The sequence below is a fragment of the Pholcus phalangioides genome, unplaced genomic scaffold (assembly GCF_987345545.1).
Source record: "Pholcus phalangioides strain wild (caught in Gottingen) unplaced genomic scaffold, Ppha-v1.0 ptg000011l_1, whole genome shotgun sequence".
Classification (NCBI taxonomy): Eukaryota; Metazoa; Arthropoda; class Arachnida; order Araneae; family Pholcidae; genus Pholcus; species Pholcus phalangioides.
In genome coordinates this window covers 19,851,588-19,875,556 of record NW_028301604.1, presented here as the reverse complement: position 1 = coordinate 19,875,556, position 23,969 = coordinate 19,851,588, and the positions used below count along the sequence as shown (strand labels likewise).

At 35.8% G+C, this 23,969-nt stretch overlaps 1 protein-coding gene across 4 annotated transcripts; it reads left to right on the top strand.

The window, feature by feature from the left end:
• Positions 1 to 386: 386 nt before the first annotated feature.
• Positions 387 to 13,994, top strand: LOC149080189 (uncharacterized). 4 transcript variants are annotated; one of them, XM_089239230.1, is made up of 5 exons: positions 387 to 590; positions 6,327 to 6,386; positions 10,118 to 10,359; positions 11,353 to 11,589; positions 13,849 to 13,994. In XM_089239230.1, exons 1-5 carry the CDS (start codon positions 569 to 571, stop codon positions 13,960 to 13,962), a joined length of 675 nt encoding a protein of 224 aa, XP_089095356.1. In that variant the 5' UTR covers positions 387 to 568; the 3' UTR covers positions 13,963 to 13,994. The 4 variants fall into 4 exon arrangements, with proteins under 4 accessions (XP_089095356.1, XP_089095357.1, XP_089095359.1 ...); XM_089239231.1 differs by having other exon boundaries at positions 443 to 590; positions 6,330 to 6,386; XM_089239233.1 differs by lacking the exon at positions 10,118 to 10,359 and having other exon boundaries at positions 443 to 590; positions 6,330 to 6,391.
• Positions 13,995 to 23,969: the final 9,975 nt, after the last annotated feature.

The window sequence follows — 23,969 nt, the reverse complement described above, 5'->3', positions numbered from 1 at the left end:
TTCATTCCTTTTCGTCGTAGCTTTTTCACTGATGGTCGGTAGATTCAGTTTCGTTTTTACACACACTCATGCAAGGACTTCATGTCATTATATCATGTAAACAGGGCCGCAACTAGATGTTTGGCCACCCGGGGCAAGTGCACATTTTGGCGCCCCCTTGTAATGTTGAAGGAGAGGTTTGAGAATAAAATTTGCGCCCTCTCTGGTCCAGCTCCCCCCCTCCTAGTTGTGGCCCTGCATGTAAAAGTGACTTGGCATTGTCTCTTAAGCCTGAAGGCTTTTTCATCTCTCATAACATCTCTATCTGCGTCTGGTGTCTTATTGTGGTTTTTTTTGGCTTTCTCAGGAAGAGGAGATAGGAGAATTTTGGATATCTATGTTTTCCTTGCATATGTTCGCTTTCTGCAACTATTTTTTTCTTTCTTAAACAGGGGATGGCCCTCAGGCGTAAAGCCCTGTATAATTGAAGAAAAAGAAGGATGTATGCATAAAATTCCTCTCAGTAATAGATCGTATTTGATTGTTTTACTGCATTTTATTGTGTTTGAATTTCCATTTTCAGTCAAAGATGGACGTAGAAGAAGACCCAGGTGAGTTTTCTTTGAGAATGTTCTGTAATTTTTCTTTGATATTCGGAAAGTTCGGCAAATGTAAAATCTGCATACCCTTCTCCACATGGTCCCTAGTTTGGGACCTTTGGCAGACCCCCTCTATACTTCATTTATAGCGTGAAAAAACAAAAAATTACGAGTTTCGTCCCTGGCTCCAGGGCTGGAGCCGTGCCAGCCCCACCCTTGGGAGGGGGGGGGATGCTTTCCCTTCATTTACTTTAACCCGTTAACATCCGCAACTTGATGCGCTTTGAATTCCATTTCGATATCGTGATATATCTATGAAATTGCGCCAATTAAGAATATTTCAAGAGATTTTATATACGTCAATAGTAAGTATGACACTGGACGAAGCAAGTGTCCTCAATTGAGGATAGCAAAATATATGTTTGAAAAAAGTTGAAGTGAAACAGAATTGAATGGTGTTATTCACATTAAACTGCCATCTAAATAATCAATTACAAAAGAATCACGGTACAGGTGTATACAGCACCTGTTCCAGAATCTCTTGCATGAAAATAACATTATAATGTAGGTAATATAGGGGTGGGGGGGGGGGAAGTAACCACAAGATAATAAAATACCCACACTTCAAGGGTTCATTTCTAAACCAGAAGTGGCTTTTCAAGAATTTTTTTCAATGCCGGCCTCTGAGTAGGAATGTCATCTACACATGTTAAAATATACAAATATCTAGCTGCAAAGTTAAAATGTTATATAAAGCCAAATCCTCATTGTCCTGGAGTGCAGGATGCTGGGTAGAAACAGGCTAACCTTTGGTCATGTTACATGACAAGGTCCTGTTATGTGGAAAATCCAAGGATATAAAATTTGTATGTCCCATTTTTACGGGACATGAAATTCTCTCTATCTCTGTGAAATATTGTTTGACTGAGAATATGTTTGTCACTCTTTTTAGTTCTCCATTGTTTTTGAATCATAATTGGATTATCACAATGCAGATTGTGTATATGTAAATTGGTATTAAAATTCATCTTACCTACACCATGTTGGACATAGATACTGGAACCTGAGGATTCAGGGTGCTTGGGTCCCCTTCCCAATAAACTTTGTAATAGGGCGTAACTCTCCCTCCAATTCATGGATATGCAATGTAAATTACATTATGCATGTCCCCCATGCAGGATGATCCTAAATCTTGGACACTGGACGTTCAGCAAGTATGCCCAAAGATAAAAACGAAATTAAAATGCATTGAATAGAAAGTTGTGGTGTAATTATTATTTCTAGAGTGCCTACCATACTAAACATAGATTTAGCAGCCTACGAGACCATCATTCATAAGAAAAGGATTGGTTAAAAGTAGGAGAGAATTTATTTTTGATTGACAAATTGAATAGAATTTCTTTGATTCTTTGAAAAGTATTCTGTGCCACTCCCGACACCATGGTGTGGCAATTATGGCACGTGCTGTTGGTTGGCCACGCCTGTCCCAGAACAAGCTGGGCCGTGGTTAGAATATAATATCTGACCTGCTTGGAGGCAACTTGGGTTCTTGTATTCTGGGAATTTTGACAGCAAATAGATCAAAGGATGTAAAAATGCTCTGAAGGAAAAAAACCAAGAGATATGTTTCAGAGAGAAAAAATTTCTCCAGGAAAAATAACATTCCTGAAACATGAAAAGGAAGACGAAAGAGCAAATTTTCTAAAACATAAGGATGCTTGAAATTACATCAAAAAAGAGGAATCTGGTAGCCCTATCTGATAGGCTCTCAGTTCTACATCTGGGCAGTGGGCATAGTCATATAATTCAGGCACAGCCAAGGGGGTCTTGGGGGAGGGTGCTCATGGTAATGTGATATGATGTACTATGATTTTCATGAGTTAGACATAGGTACATAGATACTTTTAGCCTGGCAGGGACCACAGAACCTTATGTAGCCCAAGGGCTCATGTTAAGATGACCCTGCAGCCCAAGGATGATGCCACTATCCATACGAAGGTTTTTAACAGCTGGCGAAGATTAAATTTAAGAAAGGGAGAAAATTCAACTGCCCTTGCGGGGAATTGAACCCACCTCCTTCCATTTTCCAGGTGAGCGCACTAAACTACAAAGGCTATGAATATCTCAATCTTTCCTTAGGGCTTGTGTTTCTGTTAAAAAAATTTTTATGGATAGCAGAGCATCGGATAAGTCACCGTCTGGTGGCAGCATCAGTATTTGTGAGCTTTGGCCTTAATTAGATCCAACCATCCATGTATGGTCCCGTTCAGTGTATAGAGCTATAAGGAAAGATTGATTGAAAGATTGAACTTTGCCTTTATAGTCTAGGGTGCTGCCCCGGAAAGTGAGAGGACGTGAGTTTGATTCCCCGCTAGGCAGTTGAATTTTCTCTTTTTAAAATTTAATATTCGCATGAGCCAGCTGTTAAAAACCTTCATAGCAATATAGGGGCTTCATATTTTTTGTCGTGAAAAGCATAACTCTGGTAGACATCGTGCCGTAGTGCATGCCTAGGCACCCATAGATAAGGGGTGTTTCCATGAGCTAAAATTCTAACCAAGGTGCCTATAGATAGAATATGCTTTACGATGAAGAGTTAGAAAAACTGTGGTATATAAGAGAAAATTCTTCTACCTTTTTCTCTTCTCTCATTAATAGCAGAAATCTTGTCAGGGTTTATTTATGTTTCTCTTGCAAAAAAAAATTACTTTTTTACTTTTCTAACTCAGGTGTTCATTCTTTTAGTCAATGAATGCAGAAAAAACTATTTAATATTTTTCTGGGTTTTTTTTTGTGGGATCCAAAGTCATTTAAGAGAATAGGCACCAATGTAGGAAAATTTTTGATTAGGGGAGCCATCACTCCCTCCTGGCTACGCCCCTGTCTACCATACAAGCCCTGTTCACATGGGAAATAGAAAAAGCTGGTTTTAAACCTGCTTCAAGAATTTCCACTAATGACTGCTCTCCATTTCTTTCCTTGTGAAGGAAAAAAGTCAAGCGGGTACCAATGCCACCACAATATTTGCACATGTGAACGGGGCTACAATGTTATTTTGACATAAGTGTATGCAGGGCCATAGACAGAAATTTTTTTCACATGGGTACTGAACTGGTATTTCAAGGAGGGACTAGATTGATATGACATTTACTTAATCACGTGACTTCATTTACAGTGGATTCCGCTTATAATGTTTTTAAAAAATCATCATAAAAAATGTAAGTGGGGAACAGGGTTGGGCATTTTGCCGGCAAGCAAAAACTGGTAAAAAAACCAGGGCAAAAATTGTTTTATGGAGTAAAAAATTTGCCTCAATGGGTATTATAGGTAACTGAGGCTTGAAATCGTTAAAACAATCAACTTTAGACTGTTGCACTGTGAAGTAATCTGGTGGGAAAATACATTTATACAAATAGATACCTTCAAAGCTTGTTATAATGCCCTCCCATCATCCAGGAAGATCGAGGGCATTATAACAGCATACAACATACAATTCTTTTGTATCTTTTTTTTTTAATGATTACTAGACATAAATAAATACAGGAGGAGAGAAAGTATCAATTTGTTTTATGCTTGGTAAAACCTATTGTCAGTACGCTTTTCACACTAGTTTTTTTCCAGCTATGGCAAAAACTTACAACCCTAAAAATGATTGATTATTAAACCAAAATTTGCATTCAAAACTATGTCATTTACATAATAAATTGAAAAATAAATGTATAACAATACTTTGCATGCATAGACAGAAGAGGGAAGAATCTGTTTTTTGCCTTTTTAAACTTTCCTAAAAACTTTTTTAAAAAATTAAAATTTCGAAAGAAAATACCTTTATATGTGTTATTATAATCAATTTATGTTAATGTCAATGCTATTTGAAGGGTAAGAACTCAAAATTTCTCTTGAAATTCATTGCAACCCATCCTTTAAGTCATAGGCTATATGATAAACACTTGACCCGCAGACCAAATGTGGCCCTGAAGGTTATCTGATGTGGCTTGTCCCCTCAAACCTAATTTTGTAAAAATGAACTGAGCAGCACATTTACAAATCTCTTAAATGACCCGTGGCACAATTCCAGAGCATTTAAGTAGCCCATGCCACATTTTCAGATCACTGAAGTAGGCCTCAAAGTTCACTTTCATATTCAAGATCACTTAAGTAATACGTGGCACAGTTCCAGAACACTTAAACGGTTCATGGCATCCCTTTAGTGACATGTGGCAGTTTCACAGCACTTAAGTGGTCCCCAGTGCAGTTCTACATCACTCAAGTTACCCGCGGAACATTTCCAGATTACTTAAGTGATCTGTGGCATAATTATGGATCACTTGAGTGGTACGTGGCACAGTTCCAGAGCACTTAAGCGGCCCAGACACATTTACAGAGCACTTGAAGGATTCGTGAAACATTTAGAGATCATTAAAGTGGCTCTGTAGGGGACTTATCAATAGGGAGAATGTTAGTTCAGGTGTGCCCAATAACTATCGAAAGGTTTTTTCGTTTTTGGCGCACCGAATAAGATGCCATTTGACCTTTATTTTCGTCAGAATTGTGTAGAAAAAAGTTAGTTAAATCAAGCGATTCATTGAATCTAGGTTTGTTATATCAGGGTCTGACTGCAATAAACATCTGTTCAATCCAAAGGTTTAAATTGAAATGAAGCATGTTGGCCTAAATATAAAATTGGCTAGCTCTCATCTTTGTGCAGATATTTTCTGGAAATGAAATTTATAGTATGTATTTGATGTCATTAGCCAACAGATCTTGAAAAGCTTATTTATATGATTCTTTCATACAAGGCCAGAGCGTGAGGGAGGGACCAATGGGTCCATATCTTCCCTCCTGAAATGTTAGAAAATGGCTGATTTTTATGTAATAAAAATCTTGTCGTTAAATCTATTCTATCATTTTGGTTCCCCAAAATACTGGTTAATCCCCTTTCCAAAATTTCTTGTTCTGCTTTCACGATTACTGAACAAATAAAGCAATTTTACCTTATATTTTTTGCATTCGAGTACTTGAGTGTTTTTTTTTTTTTTGACAGTAAGGAAGTGTGATGATCGATTTTTCCAACTCTTGATTATTTTCCAACACATTTCCTGTGTTGGGTCTGAATTTGATACATTGTTTAGTTTGGCTCATGTATATTTAATTTTGAGCACACACAGTTACCACAAGATTTATAATGTATTCTCTATTGCCTGTCATGTGAGAACATCATAACCATGAATTCAAATAGTTTTAGTTTGATTTTATTTTAGTTGTCAGTATAGGAGCAAACGGTAGTTAAATTATCCTTTGTGTTGTCATCTGGACTTCAAGGGTAGGCCACAGTTTGGGTTTCTGATATTGTTGAAAATAGTCTTTACTTTTAAAACACACCAAATGACACCAATGCCTACCATTTGATTCTATGTTGACAGACAGATTAAAAGTGATATTACAGCGATTTAAATCCATTGTTATTAATTTGGTATTTTTTTTAAAAAAATTAACTTTGATAATCCATCATCCAAGGAATCCCATATGATAGACAATACGGAATATTTTACATCAATGTGGTAATTGCTGTAAAGGAAGACATAGGCAAAACTAGACATTCACCTAAATTTATTTTATGTATCAATAACTTAATAATTGTAAAAAAAACTGCTATTAATTTTTCTTACTGGTGTTTGTAACTATTAATTTCTTAGCTTTTCTTATGCTGTAAGTACTGACTTAAATTTTCTTCTTGCTTTGGTTTAGCAGAGTGTTCTGATGATGCAAATTGCAGCATGTGTGAAAGTACATCTACTTTTATTGAAAGTAAGGTGATTTATTTTTATATTCATTTTATGAATGAAATTTTTTCCCTTTATAGATTTTAGATTATAGATCTTAAAATTCAAGTCACGTTGTTGCACTTTATGACAGGAATTGTAATTTTGCATTATGAGTCTTGTGATTTTTTTTTTTGTAATGGGTAAACCAGTTTATGTAACTTTTTTTATTCTATGATTAACCCTTCAAGCCGGTTTAAAAATCTAAATATTGACTCCTTATTCGCAGCATTTAAATTTTAAATACAGCGTTTTAAATAACTTTTTTCAGCTCTACTGAAAATAATTTATCTTTTTTCAATTTTAATTCCAAAATTTGTAAAAAAAGTGGTTATAGTAAAATGTCTACTCTATTCAATAAAAATTTTACTGTGATTAATTTTAAAAAATGATCAAAAATAAATTTACCATCTGACATGCCACATACTGAGATCTGTGCAGAGGGTTGGATTCCTTTACAAGTCTACCTACAATGCCTTCACTCCTTGCTATGGGCACCATGATGGTGTTACATTGGGAAAAGTCCAGATTTGATCTTAATATAGTGGAACCTCCCATTAACTGACACTTTTGAATTTTGTCAACAGGCTTCATTGTATTTTACTATTAACCCATTTACGCCTATCGTCCTAAATGTAGAACTGTTCATTATATGATTATAAAGTTCTGAGTTTAAGGCAGTAACAAGATGGCACTACCAGGGCTTCCTTGAACAAATGTTCTTGGCCATGGACGGACCAATTTGTGCTTTGTTTGAGTAGCACATGCCATTTGGACCATTATATCTTTGGATTGCCGGAAAAATATTGAAACTTACGATGGTGTCTACTTTCAGGTAAGATATTTTCTTTACAATAATAGTTGATATGAATGTTTTTGGTAATAATTGTTCTTAATACATAGAGAAGTAATGTGCAAATGTCAAATAGCTTGCATGTGTGTCATAGCGTTCACAATATTGTATACAAATATGGTGACCTAGATTTAGGATGCTAGGCATATAAGGTAGCTTTTGTTTATCTTTTTATCATGACTCAATTCAAATCTTGACAGGTGTATGCATCGGTTATAATTACTCTAAACAACTTATATGTGTATTTATTTTTATATATACTTGTATATTTATTTTATTTCTTTTTTTTTTTTTTTTTTTTTGCAGAGAAGTACCTCCAAGCAAATTTTTTGGGTCAAGTAAGATGTCAAAACGCCCATGTGATTCACTAACTGGTATTGAAGAATAGTGTTATGAAGTTGAAGCTGGCCTAAGTCATGCTGATATATACATTGAACCACCTGACACTGCAGCTGGACATATTACAGACGAGGATTCTGGTGATAAAGATGTCAGTGGCACCCTGAGTAATCTGCTAAGAAGCCTGCTTTGTGCACAAGCTGTACCAGATTTAGATTCCAGTGATGAGTCCTGCTGCGGCAGTAAAGAAGGCTCGAACTAACAAAAGTAACAGAAAATGGTGTGATCGTGACCTTGTCTCTGTGTTTGGTGAATGGAACAGATGAATCTCCTGGTTCAGATGAACTTCAATTGAAGAAATGAAATTCACTATTGGGATATTGCTTGTTAGCGGATACATTCAAGTTCCACGTAGGATGTACTGGGAAAACACTTCAGATTCACACTGTTGGTCCCATTGCAGGTGCTATGTGAAGGAACTGGTTTGATTGCATTTGTTCTAACATGCACTTTGCTGATAATAACTTGATAATAACTTAACTATTTATGGCATGCTCCTACAGAGGAATTTTGCAGCGTAGATGAATCCATGTGCAAATATTATGGACACCATGGGTGCGAGCAATGTCTCGGAGGCAAACCAATAAGATTTGGTTTTAAAATATGGTCTGGAGGTACAACTTTCGGATATTTCTTATGGTTTGAACCATATCAAGGGAAAAATAGCAAGAGGAATGATGCTGTTTTAGGAATGGGTGGAGGGAAATTTGCCAACATCATACGTCAGCGACACCCCCTAAATTATCACATTTGTTTTGACAACCTTTTCACGAGTCCCAAACTGATGGAGAAACTAAAAGCTATGGGTATAAAAGGCACAGGTACCATTACAGAAAATCGAATAGAGAAGTGTCCTATGGTGAGACAAAATGATTTGAAAAAAAAAAGCCAGAGGCGAATGTGACTACAAAGTGGATGAAACAGCCAAAATCATCCTTTGCAGTTGGAATGACAATGTTGTGACAATGTGTTCTAATGCTGTGGGTGTGGCCCCAATGTTGACTACTAGTAGATTTTCATCAGCAAAGAAAAGCTGTATCACTGTGCCAAGAATGGTGAAAGTTTGTAATGACTATATGAGTAGAGTTGATCGATTTGATTATAGAATGTGAACAAATATAGGGTGTTCGAGGAAAGAAATGGTACTTTTTTTTGTTTGGTTACATACTTTTTGGACCAGGCCATAAATAATGCCTGGCAACTACACATAATTTGTGCAGGATATAATCAGCTGGATTTGCTCAATTTTAGAAGAAGGGTTGCACACAATTCTATCTAGAATTCTGTGGAAAACATCGAGAACCAGGTCAACGCGGGAGGCAACCACATGGAATACCTCAAGCAAGATTTGATGCCCCAAAGCAGAATGTGCCAAAATCTGCGAAGTATGTCGCAAAACAGTTTGGAAGAATTTCAAGAGAAAGTGCAAAAAAACACTGTTACATGTATGGGGATTTTTACCGCATTTCTAGTCATCCGAGGGCTCATCGCAGAACAGTGCTAAACATTCTGCTTTGGGGATTTGATGGAATGAACCATTGAGTGATTCCTCAAGAGAAACAAACAAGATGTGTCATTCGAAAACAACTCGTGAAAAATGTGATGTTGCATATAAAATGCTTTATTAGGTTTTTCATAGCTTGGTGGCTTAAATGCCTAGTGGCATATGCCTATATATAGGTCGCTCAGTACTCGGAATCTGCTTTTCAAAAATTTTATGGAATTTTTTTTTTGTATTACTTTAGGTCAATAAAACACAAAATATTCACTTTTTGTTCAAAATTTTTAATTTTCATTACCTTCTTCGTAAATGGGCCAATGGACACTTCCCCATAAGCAGATGAAAATTTGTCCCAAGAGTGTCCATTATCGAGCGATTCCACTGTAGTGTCATGGTGGTAGTCTGCTGATGCTCATTTTCTGTAGTTCTTCAACTTTAATTCAAAAATCAGTTCATTCACAACACAAAAACTTAGCATTAAACATATGGGCCTACTAATTGCAAAAGAAATGACTAATTTCTCACTTTTAATTTAGAAGTTAAATGATAGAACTTATATGAACACAAAAGCACTAGGCAGATTGCGGCCCATCATTATAGTCCAGGTTACTTTCCAGCATCTCGTTCTAGGTGCTGCTGGAGCGCCCTTCGATTGATCTTTATTTAAATGTGGTAAATCTTTGAAATGAAGATCAATCTAAGGGCGTTATTTGGTTCTAAGATGTATATTCAGTCACTTGACACATGTTAAAATTTCAAAATAAAGATTACATGCTCAGAACATGTTCTATATCTGTGTTTTCTATATAGTACTTCATTTCTTCATGGTGGTGCAATTTTTCTGCCAGGTATTGTTCAATAAAATTTTAATTGTAGTAAGCAATCTAAACCAGGAATTTAATTCATATATATAAATTGTATCAACTGATTTAATGATATAATGCTGACTATACTGTGTATTTAGGTCACGAACAGTTCAAAGGGAAAAAACACTGGACTTGTCGTAGCAAAAGAAATGGGAGAAAAAGAATCAATATGATGTGCATTGTCAAAGAAATATGTCAATCTAAATTAACTTGTCTTCAGTGGATGCAAAACATGGATTTTATACCCAAAGTTATGTTTTGTCCAAACTGTGAAAAGAAAATGACTTTAGAAGCTAACGAATGTTGCCAAGATGGTTATTTATGGATTTGCCATGAGCAGGTATTACAAAATGTTTGGAACATTGAGGGTTTTTCTTACCAGAACTGCTATTGTATTGAGTTATTAAGGTAATACAGTTAAATACTGAACAATCAGAATGTGCATTTTTAAAGATGTATGCTTCATTTAAAAGTCATTACTGTGTATTATTTTCACACTCAATTCTTAAACACATTATTAAACAAAACGTGTCAAGAAGCAGTGGAGTCAATATGTTGAGTTTTGGTGTGTTCTGGCATGGGATGATATCAAGTCTTCTACTCAGGAAAAATAACGGAAAAAGTTTTATGATAACTTGTTACGGCCATTGCTAAAATTGAATCAGAAGAAAACCTCAAGGTTTTTTTTGCCCTTGACCATTTACTGTACTTGGCATTTTCACAGCTCTATGGAGATATTTATATCTAAAATTTTTTATATCCTAAATGGGTTCAGCCCTTCCCTATTTATTTCAGATGTGAAAAGTTCTTACTGTAATAAATTACTTGATTCATATGCAATTAACACAATTACAGATTAAGATTTTCTTGACCATCGTTGATTGAAAATGTGTCTCGTGACAGGATCTTCTTAGTATGAGTTTATTTTTCTCAACACCAGTAGTTGGCATCATCAAGAGGTGTCTAAGTTGTATTACTGGACACTGAATTAGATTTGTTTTTATCTAAAAGTCCCAGATGTTTCAATAGCTGCCTGACCAATGATTGCAATATTTTTCAGCTTGTTGGGTGCTGCTTTGCCCTGATTGATGATGCTCGTAAAATATCAGTTCTAGTCTGAAATAACCAACCCAGGCAAACACTGTATGTGCAACAGACTCCTTCCAGATTTTTATTAATTCCCACACTTTGTGTGAACTATTCTAAATTTAAGAGATTCATGCATGTTGGGAGTGCAAAAAAATAAGTTCACAAATGTTTACAGTTAGGTTTTCATAAATTTTGCAAATTACTTTTTAAAATTTTTTAATTATGCATTTTCATATTTGTTCAGGAATGCTCTAATGATCCCCCTAGTTATTCTACTCGTCATGGAACATGGTTGGAAACCAGGAATGAAAATCTCTTCCAGATAATTTCAATAGCGTATTTTTGGAGTAATGGCTTCAATGAAAAACAAATCATGAATGAAGTTAATATCTCAAAAGATGCTTATAAGGAATGGAACTTATTATTTTCTTCTATATGTGAAGCATCTCTTAAAAAGGAAGAAAACTATGCTTACCATAAAGTATGACTTTTTTTTTTACTGCTAGACTTATAAATTGGTAACTAGACTAAGATAATCTGCAATTGAATTTTGCATATTTGACAGTATAATTTGAAATAATAAAACTATAATATGTAGCCTAGCATTCTGCTTTAAAATATTTGATTGTTTTCCTTGCAACATGTGCAGATAATTTTTTGTTTATGTATGATCAATCACTTTCAATTCAATGCTGGATGTCTCCAAAATTTTTCTATTGAATGTAATTGATTTTTTTTTCTTTTGGATCTCTGGCTAGCTTTCTGATTTCATCTTTCCATCTTATTTTAAGGTGTCTCTTTATATTTTGGAGGAACCAATTCTCACAGAATTGTTGTCTAATCTTACAGTCCAGCCTATTTTCTTCAATATTCTGTTTATCCAAGTGATTAATTTTTTGTTTCGTGATCGCATAGCGTACATCTTCTGGAAATCTTTTGTGTTGTCTGTAGTCTTTTGCTTGTAAGTTTGCATGCTTCAACTCCCAAAAGTTAGGGCTGGTAGAATAAACTGGTTGAATTTTTTTCAGTCAGGCAAAATCACTAAACTTAACTTTTGTTCCTTCAGGTTCATTCCTAAACCTACTTGAATACTCGCCTTTGTCAGTTCTATCAGATATTTTAGTTCAGTTTGGTTATTACTGATATCAATATCATTAGCAAAATGGTGAAAGAAATTCTCCATTTATTCTGGTTCTTATTCCCTATCCAGCTACCTGAAGATGGGTAGAAGCATTGTTTTTATGTTTTACAAATTCCTCTGACACAACACCAGCATTGTTCAGACTTGGCTCTAACCGAAACTGGTGTTGTTAGAGGCAGGTTGTTTGCCCGTAAATGAGGTGACAAGTTCCAAGCTTTTGCCAACTTAAGCCGAGTATTGAGTTTGACAAATTCTAAAATCATCAAGCTGGGCCATAGTGTGCTTTCTCTGGGGCCCTCCCTGAAAGGGATATGTGAAATACCGTATATACTCGTGTATAAGCCGACTCGTATATAAGCCGACCCCCCTACTTCAGGACCACCGAAACCGCAATAAATTGAAAACCCGTGTATAAGCCGACCCCAAAAAATCCGTGCATTTCAGAGAAAAAAAAAAATCTTATATTCCCATGCAAAATGAATAGCTTACGGAAATTTACAACAGAAAACGATTCAAACCGTTTCTTCTGAGTCTCCAAGCTCATCGTGATCCATCAGATCATCATAGAAAGTGCGGCATCGCCCCTATGATGGGTACGCTGTCATCGCCATTGTCACTTTCAAAGAGGATATCATCTTCAGTTCCGTCCATCACATTGCTGATGCAACACTTTTTGAAGGATCGGATGATAATTTCGGAGGAAACAGAATTCCACGCCTCATGTACCCATTGGCACACTAGGCCAATGTCAGGTTTCTTCAAGGCCCCACTTTTTGTAGTTTTTTTATCATCGGAACTCATCCATTCGATTCACAAATTACTCAAATAGTCTTTGAAAGGCTTGTTGATGCTTACATAAGGCTTTACAATCTTCGTTAGCTCACCTGGTATCAAAGTCAATGATGTTTTCGATTTCTTTGCCTCGTCTTTGACATTTTCGGGGGTTTGAACATATCCCATACCAATAATGCCGGTTTCTCGAACACTGCTATAAAAATGACTGATTGTGCGGGGTCGATATTTTCTCATCAAAAACTGACCCGAGTATAAGCCGACCCCCCCACTTGAAGAACGAATTTTTCCACAAAAAAACTCGGCTTATACACGAGTATATACGGTAAGTGTTTTTTGGGGCCCGCATTTGGCTTGGGGAGGGGGCTCGGGACAGCACCCCGATTACCCCAGCTTAGTTACAGGCCTGCCATCAAGTACCAAAGTATGGCTGTATTGTCATCTAAAAATTTGTTGCAAACCTATGAACACTTTGTTGCAAGATTGATTTTATTTTATTGTAAATTGCGCTAATAACCATGATATGTTTTTAAACGTTTCAAATAACTTGCTGTTTTGATTTTAGGCTTTAATTGCAAAATTTAAACTTCATTCAAAATATGATTGCATAAATATGTTTGGGTTAAGTAGTAATTAAATAGTATTTTTCAATCAGCTCAGATATTTTTCTATTAGCGCAAAAAAAAATTATTTGTAAATTTTAATCTATTTCTGTAATTTTTTGTAAATATTGATTTGTTAAAGTAATATATCGCTGTTGTAATTATGTAGACAATTTTGAGTGTACAACTATATTTTATTGCACAGCGCAAGAACAGCAAAGAAAGTCATAGTTCCAGTAAGTATGTTGAATCGTGGCATCAGAAATATAAATCAAAAGATCCTCTTCTGCAGTTATTGAAAGATGCTGGTATGGTTTGAAACTATAAATAAAGCTGAGATAGTAAATTGCATATAGTCTGTTTTTTTGTTAAGGCACATTAACTTCCATTGTTAAAATTCCTTAGTTAAATTATTACTGGGGACAAATCGTCACTTAAAAAGGCATACAATAGGATACGAGCAAATCAAATAAAATTCGCAATATATGTATTGTAGCCTAATGCAGGAAATTGGATAATTAGGTAGCCCTGTAGAAAGCGAACTCAAAGATCAAGTTCAAAAGATCAGTTTTAAAGTTTGCTTCCTTATATTGTAGAACTTGACTTACAGGGAAAGGGGCCAAAGGTGTCGTCCTCAAAAAATTATGAACAAATTAAAGTACATGCATCTCACCCAGAAACACAAAAACAAAAAAATTTTTGGAGTTCACTTATTAAAGCCACAAAAAAATTATTAAAAATTGCAACAGTTGGCTACTCATCACCTCTCGCGCTTCTTAGCGATATCGCAATATCTATAAAATTTCTTTTCTCTGGCTCCCCTTTTTGTTTTATGTTGACTACTAAGCGAGGAAAAAAAAGAGTGGAAGGGGGGAATAACAAAAGAAAGCGATGGAGGACAAAATGGCATAAGCAAAAAAATAATCCTTTTTAAAATTTTGCGCTTTTGTGCACACATTTCCTTCCCTTTATCTCTTCTAGAAACCAGTTATTTCATCTCTTCCTTTGTGTATGCTGTACCTCGTGCTGTTTGAATGACGTCACTAACACTAGGGTTGTAGTATTTTTTGTCATTCTTGGCCTCTATTGGCGTTTAAAATATCAATATTTACATTTTTTTTGAGTGACCCATAATAATTCTGCCAGATATTTTTATATTTTTGTGCATACTTTAATGAGTAGAATTAGTGGTAGTTTTTTCGAAACTTTTTGAGGATGACACCTTTTGGACCCTTTCCTTGTTAGTGTATGGATTCTGTGAGAGTTTAATTCAACAACTTCATGTTTCATAGTGAATTCTAGTTCTTGTATCTTTGCAATATTTTTCCTGTTTTGTCTCTCTTTTGATAATGATCAACTATACAATTAAGTGCTCTTAAAATTTTCAGATGAGATTTCAATATTATTTCTGTGGCTATAACATGTGCCGCTCGCGGTAGGGAGACTATCTGGAAACCTGAAAATGAATGAGGACCAGTGCTAGAGCCAGAAACCCTGTTTGAACAGATTGTGATTGGGGCCACAGTGCCGTCTTAACACATGGACATGCTCGGGGCTTCATAACTATGAATTAGACTGACTCTATTTCTTCGGAAAAAATACACTAGACTCTCGCTAATCCAGCACATATCGTCCCACTCGTGCTAGAAGCACGAATATGTAAATTGTGATACCTTGTTTTGCCTGAAACGAATATCTCCCTATTGAAACACGTTACAAAACATTTTATAGCTAACATTAAGCTTCCATAGAGTAACATTGAAACACCATTTCCCACGTTCTTTTTTTCCCCCAAGGATATTGCACATTCGTGTTTCTAGCACGAGAGGGACGATATCAGACCAGGGTATTGGATCAGCACCACCTAGAGATAGAAGGCCCCCGCACGGGATGCCAAGTTCATTTGTAATGTCATTAAGTCTACCTAGCAAATTTGCCACATTTTGAACTACAGCATCCTATTGCGTTTCTTATTTTGGCGTAGAATCTTCCTGGTTGGCTCACAAATACTGCATGGTGATTGGATATGGGGCATAGAAATCGCCAGTTCTGAGCCAGATCATTTCTTTTTCTCATAACGGTGATACAGGCACGAACAGGGAATTTTTTCCCCCGAGTATGCTGAGGGAAAATGGACTACTTGCTGACGGCACGAGCAGCGTGCGGAGGCCGCCTATCACTAGGTGGTGCTGATTGGATCCGTGAATTTGGGATCGAAAATACGCGCGAATTTACCAATTGTTGCCGAAAATTGTTTAAGATAAGCGAAACTGCCAATCATGACTAAAATCACTAAAAAGTTGCTAAATGTCGGGAAATGAAACGCTACTGCAAATCGCAATGGATCGAAATGTAATTCATGAGGAGAAACGTTGAAAACGTGACAAATGTGCGAGGTGAATATATTTTTAGTCAATTATAATTGATAAGATCGGGAAAGTTTAATCCTATAAGTCCCATAAAAAATCAAGGAGAAATAAGATATATATATCACCTTTTGGGTGAGGTATAGAAAGGGAAAAGAACGTCGGTAAACCCAAAACACCAAGAGAACAGCATAACTATAAACTTTTCGAAACTATCAAGTTTCTTCAGTAGCATAGAAAGATAGCGAGCGGGAGTTACTCGCTGTTCAAGACAGTCGGGGAAAAAAAATGGGTGTACCAAAAATTTCGTTGCAAGTAAAGGTACATTCTCACATAAAAAATTGGAATGGCGGAAGGTCTGACGAAGTTGCCAACTCGTGCTAAAATCGCAGAAGTTTTGTCAGTCGCGGGAGATAAAGCGGTACTTCAAATTGCAGTGAATTGAAATAAAAAACATGACAAATACATGCGAGATGAATATTCTTATTTGTAGTCGTAATACAGGGTGATTCAGAAAGATGGGAAAACTTTTTAAGAGGTGATAGAGTATACACATCAATTCAAATGTCATCAAAGAATGCATGGACTAACATGAAACGGCATCTCCTGTTGAAATTTATCAGGAGAAAAAGAACATGCAAGCGAATGTAACCTGGGGAAGAAACCGTTTGCAAATTTGCATCACATTGAATAAAAGGCACGGACGCCAGCCCTGTGAAGTTATTCTAGCGTGCAACCGCGCGCTCTAAGGCAAAGCGCAAATTGAGCCGCGTGCAGCGTTCGCGACACGACGCAGGGCAGCATTCTGTTTTGCGGCCAACGGAAATCAAAGAGAGCGCAAATTGAGACACGAGGTGACACTACGCTAAGGCTAAGCGCAAATTGAGTCGCGTGCAGCGTTCGCGGGTGGGCGGGACCTGAGTGCGATGACGTCAACACGCCCCACGCGTAGCGAGGGGATGCGCATATTGGAACGCGTTCCCAGTGCACGAGCGTTTTAGAAAAGAAACAATTTCGGGAGAATGGAACCTTGTCATTTGGGAGGCTCCCGGAGCCTGGATTATTGGTAATTAAAGTCGACATTAATGAAGACAACATTAATTAAAAATAAAATACGGAAAAATGCGCTGAAAAATATATATTAAAATACCGTATATAAAAACGTGAACAGAAGAAATAATAAAAAAATTAGGATTGATGACACGTCAAAATTAGAGAATAATTAAAAAACTATTGAAAATTCAGATGTTTCTGATGACTTTTTCCCTAAAAAAACTAAAGGTACATAAATTAATGAAAACTTTACATTAATTAATCGAAATTGAAAATGGATAAAAATTAAGGTAAATTTAGGAGGGATAAAAATTTTAATGAAAATTAAGGGTTTATGAAAATTAATGAAATTATATAAAATTTAAGAAAATTCAAAATTTAGAATGAATCATACAATTAAAGATTATTATATAATTAACAGAAATTTGATTAATGAATATTCCGAAATTAATGGAATTTTTCCGAAATTAATCCCATAATGAATGAAAATTTGGAACTTATGAAAAGTTAAAACAAATGAAACGATTGATCACAATTCAAAATTAATAAATAATTCCAAAACTGCTGGCAATTCATATTTAATGGAAAAATAGATTAGTGAAACACCAGAATTAGTGAAATTAATAATTAAATTTCAAATTTAATGAAAAATTATTCCTCTATCGATCGATAAAATATAATTAATGAATATTCGGAATTAAAGCCGAATTCAGAAATTTAATGGAAAATACTTTGTAGGCTATTAAAAAAACAAAAGTAGATTTTTTTCTCTGAAAATTAATAAAAATTATGGATGCATAAAAATTAATAAAAATTCAGAATTAATGACAATTTTTTAAATTTGGAATCAAAAAATTAGTGAAAATCCCGAAATAAATGAATCCCATAATGAATTCCGAAAAATAACTCCATAATGGATTAAAATTTAGAGCTAGTGAAAGGTCAAAACCTTGGAAAGAACAATAATGTCTAATAAAAACTCAGGAAGAAAGAAAATAATTCAGGAATTAATTAAAGAAATAATTGATTATATATGTAAATAACGTTGATATTAAACAACAGTTTTCATAAGAGAATGCGAACTCTATCAAAATGGCGGTGGTTTAATTTTTAAAATACCCCTACCGAATACGAAGAATCGTGCGCGCGGGACACGAAAATCTGCGGCTCAACAGCAGCGCCAACGAGTGCGCGAGTACACGCGCTTAGCATAGTGTCACCTCGTGTCTCAATTTGCGCTGTCTTTCTGATTTCCGTTGGCGGCAAAACAGAGTGCTGCCCTGCTTCGTGTCGCGAACGCTGCACGCGGCTCAATTTGCGCTTTGCCTAAGAGCGTGGACGCGCGCACTCGTCGGCGCTGCTGTTGAGCCGCAGATTTTCGTGCCCCGCGCGCACGATTCTTCGTATTCGGTAGGGATTTTTTAAAAATTAAACCGTCATTTTGAGTTCGTATTCTCTTATGAAAAATGTTGTTTAATATCAACGTTATTTACATGTATAATCAATTATTTCTTAAATTAATTAAAGAAATCCTGAATTATTTTCTTTCTTTCTGAGTTTTTATTAAATAATATTGTTCTTTCCAAGGTTTTGACTTTTCATTAGCTCTAAATTTTAATTCATTATAGTTATTTTTCGGAATTCATTTTGGGATTCATTAATTTCGGGATTTTCACTAATTTGATTCCAAATTTAGAAAATTGTCATTAATTCTGAATTTTTATTAATTTTTAGAGAAAAAAATCCACTCTTGTTTTTTTAATAGCCTACGAAATATTTTCCATTAAATTTCTGAATTCGGCTTTAATTCCGAATATTCATTAATTATATTTTATCGATCGATAGAGGAATAATTTTTCATTAAATTTGAAATTTAATTATTAATTTCACCAATTCTGGTGTTTCACTAATCTATTTTTCCATTAAATATGAATTCCCAGCAGTTTTGGAATTATTTATTAATTTCAAATTGTGATCAATCGTTTCATTTGTTTTAACTTTTCAGAAGTTCCAAATTTTCATTCTTTATGGGATTAATTTCGGAAAAATTCCATTAATTTCGGAATATTCATTAATCCAATTTCTGTTAATTCTGTTAATAATCATACAATAATCTTTAAGTTTATTGTATGATTCATTCTAAATTTTGAATTTTATATATTTTCATTAATTTTCATAAACCTTTAATTTTCATTGAAATTTTTATCCCTCCTAAATTTACCTTAATTTTTATCCATTTTCAATTTCGATTAATTAATGTAAGGTTTTCATTAATTTATGTACCTTTAGTTTTTTTAAGGAAAAATTCATCAGAAACATTGAATTTTCAATAGTTTTTTAATTTTCTAATTTTGAATTGTCATCAATCCTAATTTTTTATTATTTGTGTTCACGTTTTTATATACGGTATTTTAATGTATATTTTTCAGCGCATTCCCGTATTTTATTTTTAATTAATGTTGTCTTCATTAATGTCAACTTTAATTACCAATAATCCCAGGCTCCGGGAGCCTCCCAAATGACAAGGTTCCAGTCCTCCGAAATTGTTTCCTTTCTAAAACGCTCGTGCACTGGGAACGCGTTCCAATATGCGCATCCCCTCGCTACGCGTGGGGCGTGTTGACGTCATCGCACTCAGGTCCAGCCCACCCGCGAACGCTGCACGCGACTCAATTTGCGCTTAGTTTAACAGTTGTAACGTACGGGATAATGGCCCATTTTAGTAATTCCGAGTCCGCGCCTTTTATTTACTAACGTAGATTTGCATGTGGTTTCTTCCTCAAGTTACATTTCATGCATGATGTTTTTTCCTCCCGATAAATTTCAACAGGAATGCCGATTTAACGTTTGCGGAGCGGTCGTTTCGAAACGCGCTAGCGCTTTTTGCGTTTCATGTTGGACCATGCATTCTTTGATGATAATTGTTCGCATTGGTGTGTACTATCACCTTTTAAAATTTTCTCCCATCTTTTCTGAATTGGGAAGATAATTTTATTCGTTGATTTGATGAAAATGAAAAGTCAAGTTGGCTTAGTTGAAAATACGCGAAAGATTGGAACATTTTTCCAAAAGTTCTGGAAAAAGAAACCCCCGTGAAATATATGGGACGTATGGCCACCCTAGTCATAGATGAATAATTTATATTCATACTAGTACGTCCCGTATTTTACGGGGTTTTTTTTTTCAGGACTTTTTTACAAAAATGTTCTTGTTTTTCCCGTTTTTTGGTCGGTGTTTTCTTGAATTAGTTATTTCCATGAAAAACGTCGACACAGGTAATTTTCAAAATCAATTACTATTTATTGACAGATTCAGAGAAATTTGTATATTCTCTGAATATTAGACGTATTGTGGAAACACCGAGTGTTGCTATCACTCCAGACCATTTAGCTTATATATTACGAGCTTAAATAACTTTCAGTAATATACGCTCGATGGTAAGTCGTACGAAGTTCAACAGCTGGCTGATGAGAAGATGAATTTATAAAAGGGAAAATTCAACTGCTCTCGTGAGAGGAACCGAACCCACGTTCTCTCACTGGGTGACCCATTACCAGGAATTTCGTGGCCCCCTCCAAAAAAAAAGTTTTATGTAGTCGCTCTCTGACTAATGAACTTTTATAGTTACGAACATAAATTTTGAAGGGGGGGGGGGATCTTTCAAAAAAAAAAACTCATTATTTCAGGAACGCGTTGATAGTTGAGATCGTAATCAATAGAGCTTGAAAGTTTTTTTGGCGCTAAAAATGGTCGAAATAGGCAAGCAAATAAAAGCACTAAGAATACCTAAAGCAGGCACTAAAAAGCATTTATAATTTTATAAAAGAAAATAAAACTAGCTGAAAAGTTTTTGTAGCACATAATCCGTCTACAGATTCAATTAGAGTTTATAATAACTGCACATTATTATCCGAGTTAAATTGATTTTAAACCAAAAAAAAAAAAAGTATTTGAGGTCCCTCAGGTCAATTCCAGGGCCATCATTAACAGACGCAGAGCCCGAAGAGAAAATGATCTATGGGGCTCCTCCGAATTGCGAATAATTCTCGTTTATTTGATGAATTATTTGGAACAATCACTATCGTTTCTATAGCTAAAACATAGCTAGCTTGTTCTATTTATTTATACAATATTGCTTGGTCCAGGCCTATACAGGGGAATGCGGTGGTGAAGTTTGACAGGGACGATTGATGTTACAAAGGAAATCAGAAACTGTTGTACAATCAATAATGTTTGAAGGGAGGTTATTCCAGTCGATTATTGTTCGAGGAAAGAAACTAAATTTGAAACAATCTGTTGGATATGCAAAGATGGGTTTCAATTTTTGTGAATTGTTAATTCTTTTTGAAAAGTATGAAGCTGGAGTTAGAAAATTGGAAGGGTCGATATGAAAATGGCCATGAAGGATTTTGAAAAGGAGAGAGATATATCTACGGGTGAAAAACGGTTGCATATTGAGTTGGCGCTTGAGTTCAGTGACGGAGGCAGAGGATGACCAACAACTAAGAATGAAGCGGGCGGATTTATTTTGAATAGATTCCAATTTGTCTATGCTTGAGAGTGTATGGGGGTCCCAGATTTCACAGGCATTTGAGAGTACAGGAAGGATGTAGGTTTGGAAGCAGAGATGTCTGAGGTGACGGGTGGAATTTTTGAGGTTCCGACGAAGAAAAAAGAGGTTTTGGAGACATTTATGAAAGACGTAATCAACATGGAGATTCCAACCAAGGTCGGCAGAAATAATTACACCCAGATATTCATAATTAGAAACTTCGGTGATTAAAGAGTGATTGATAGTGTAAGAAGAATCGAGGGGGTCTTTTATGAGAAATTTTCATAAAAACTGTTTTTGAAGAATTAAGGGGTAATTGCCAGGACGAGCATCACACACATTCCGATACAATGTCGAGGTTATTTTGGAGAGATGCTCATTCGCGGATTCGTTGTGCACTATTTGGTAGATGACGCAATCATCTGCAAAGAGTCTGATATGGCAATTGATGGAATTAGGAAGACCGTTTATATAAATCAAAAATAATAATGGCGAGAGGACCGAACCCTGGGGCTTGCCAGACTTAACTTGGAGAAATGGGGAGTTCTGGCCCTTGAAAAGGAGACAAACTGACTGCGGTTGGTAAGGAAGGCTTCCACCCATTTAAGCAGTTGAACACATAGGCCAAGGTTTTGGAGTTTATTGTAGAAGTTTATTGTGGTTCACGCTGTCAAAAGCGTTAGAGAAATCCAAGAAAATTATATCACTTTAGACGTTTTTGTCGATACTGCTTGATAAATCATGTATGAAAAGAGCTAATTGGGTAGTTATTGATAAAGACGATCGAAAGCCGTGTTTATTTGAGAAAAAAGTTTATTGAAATCATGGTGTGAGCGGATTTCCTTGGGAACTATGTGCTCAAAAAGCTTGCAGGTGATAGCGACTGGTCTGAAATTAAGGAGATCTGAAAGAGATCCTGATTGATATAATATATGAATTGGGATAATATATTTTTAATTTTCCAGTTTAATGAGACGTTGAAGATAATTAAAAGGTAATTAGAAATTTCATCAGCGCAAAATTTGAGAATATGATTTGGGATCCCACCGGGGCTTGTGGAATGGGGTTTCAGTTTTCTTAAAAGGTTCATAAGGCCTGCTTTAGTGAACAAGACAGGACTAGTGTTGAATAATGAATCGGAAAAGGAGTACTGAGATGGTCAGAGGAAAAAGCCCGACTAAACTCTGTGGCGATATCAAGGTGAGAAATAAAGGTCGATATTATCAGTTTTAAGGGAAGACGGTCTATCTGATTTAGGGCGAAGAAAATTCTATAATTTTGAGGGGTTAGTTTTAAGGTATTGAGGCAGTGGCATAGCCAGGTTTTGGTTCGTGGGGGAGCGAAATTGTGAAGGGCGCCATTTTTTTGTTTGTGTGCTTAATACGAAAACTTAAAATTATGCATTAGTGGAAGGAACTTTAAATTTCTCAATTTAAAAAAATCAAATTTATTTTATTTTCAGCTAATGTTTTTTTTTCAAATAAATAAATAAATATATATATATATATATATATATGTGTGTGTGTGTGTGTGTGTGTGTGTATATAGGGTGACCATACGTCCCGTATTTCCCGGGACAGTCCCGGTTTTTCCCATTTTTTTACATGACGCCTACTTGGATTTTTATTCTTTATTGAAGTCAAAGATTGAAATTATCTTTCAACTCATAAATTATATTATGATAATTACAATTACTAATAACAACATTAATCTCCCACATTTGCCTTGGTGAACGCTTTATTTCGTAGAATTCACTGCAATTTACAGTAATGCTTCGTTTCCCGCCATTGCGATTTTTTCGTAATTTATGCAATATTTGGCAACGTTGTTCATTTTTGGCATCGTTCTTGGCGATAATTGGCGATGTCCCGTATTTTAAAATTTTCTAGTCTTTGACACTGCCCCGTACACAGGACCGCAACTAGATGTTTGGTCACCCGGGACAAGTGCGCATTTTGGCACCCCCTTGTAATGTTGAAGGAGAGGTTTGAGAATAAAATTTGCGCCCCCTCTGGTCCAGCGCCCGGGGCACAAGATCCGCCTACTCCTCCGTAGTTGCCACCCTGCCTATACACAAGCTAGTAGCTCTTGCCAAGGCACCTGCAGATAACGTGGCATTTCTAGGCGCTATGAATCTAGCTAAGTCCCCTAATATATAAAGTTTTATTTCTAGGAGCTCAAGCTGTACCTAAGGCACCCAAAGAAAAGGCGATACTTCTCGGAACTTGAATCCTAGCCATTACTTCATAGGTTCAGTGTTCTGTCCACAATAGGTTCCCATGCCTAATCTAGGAGTTCTACTGAGAACGACCAATAGCAAGAGAAAAAAGTTACAGCTAGAAGCGGGCAAGATTC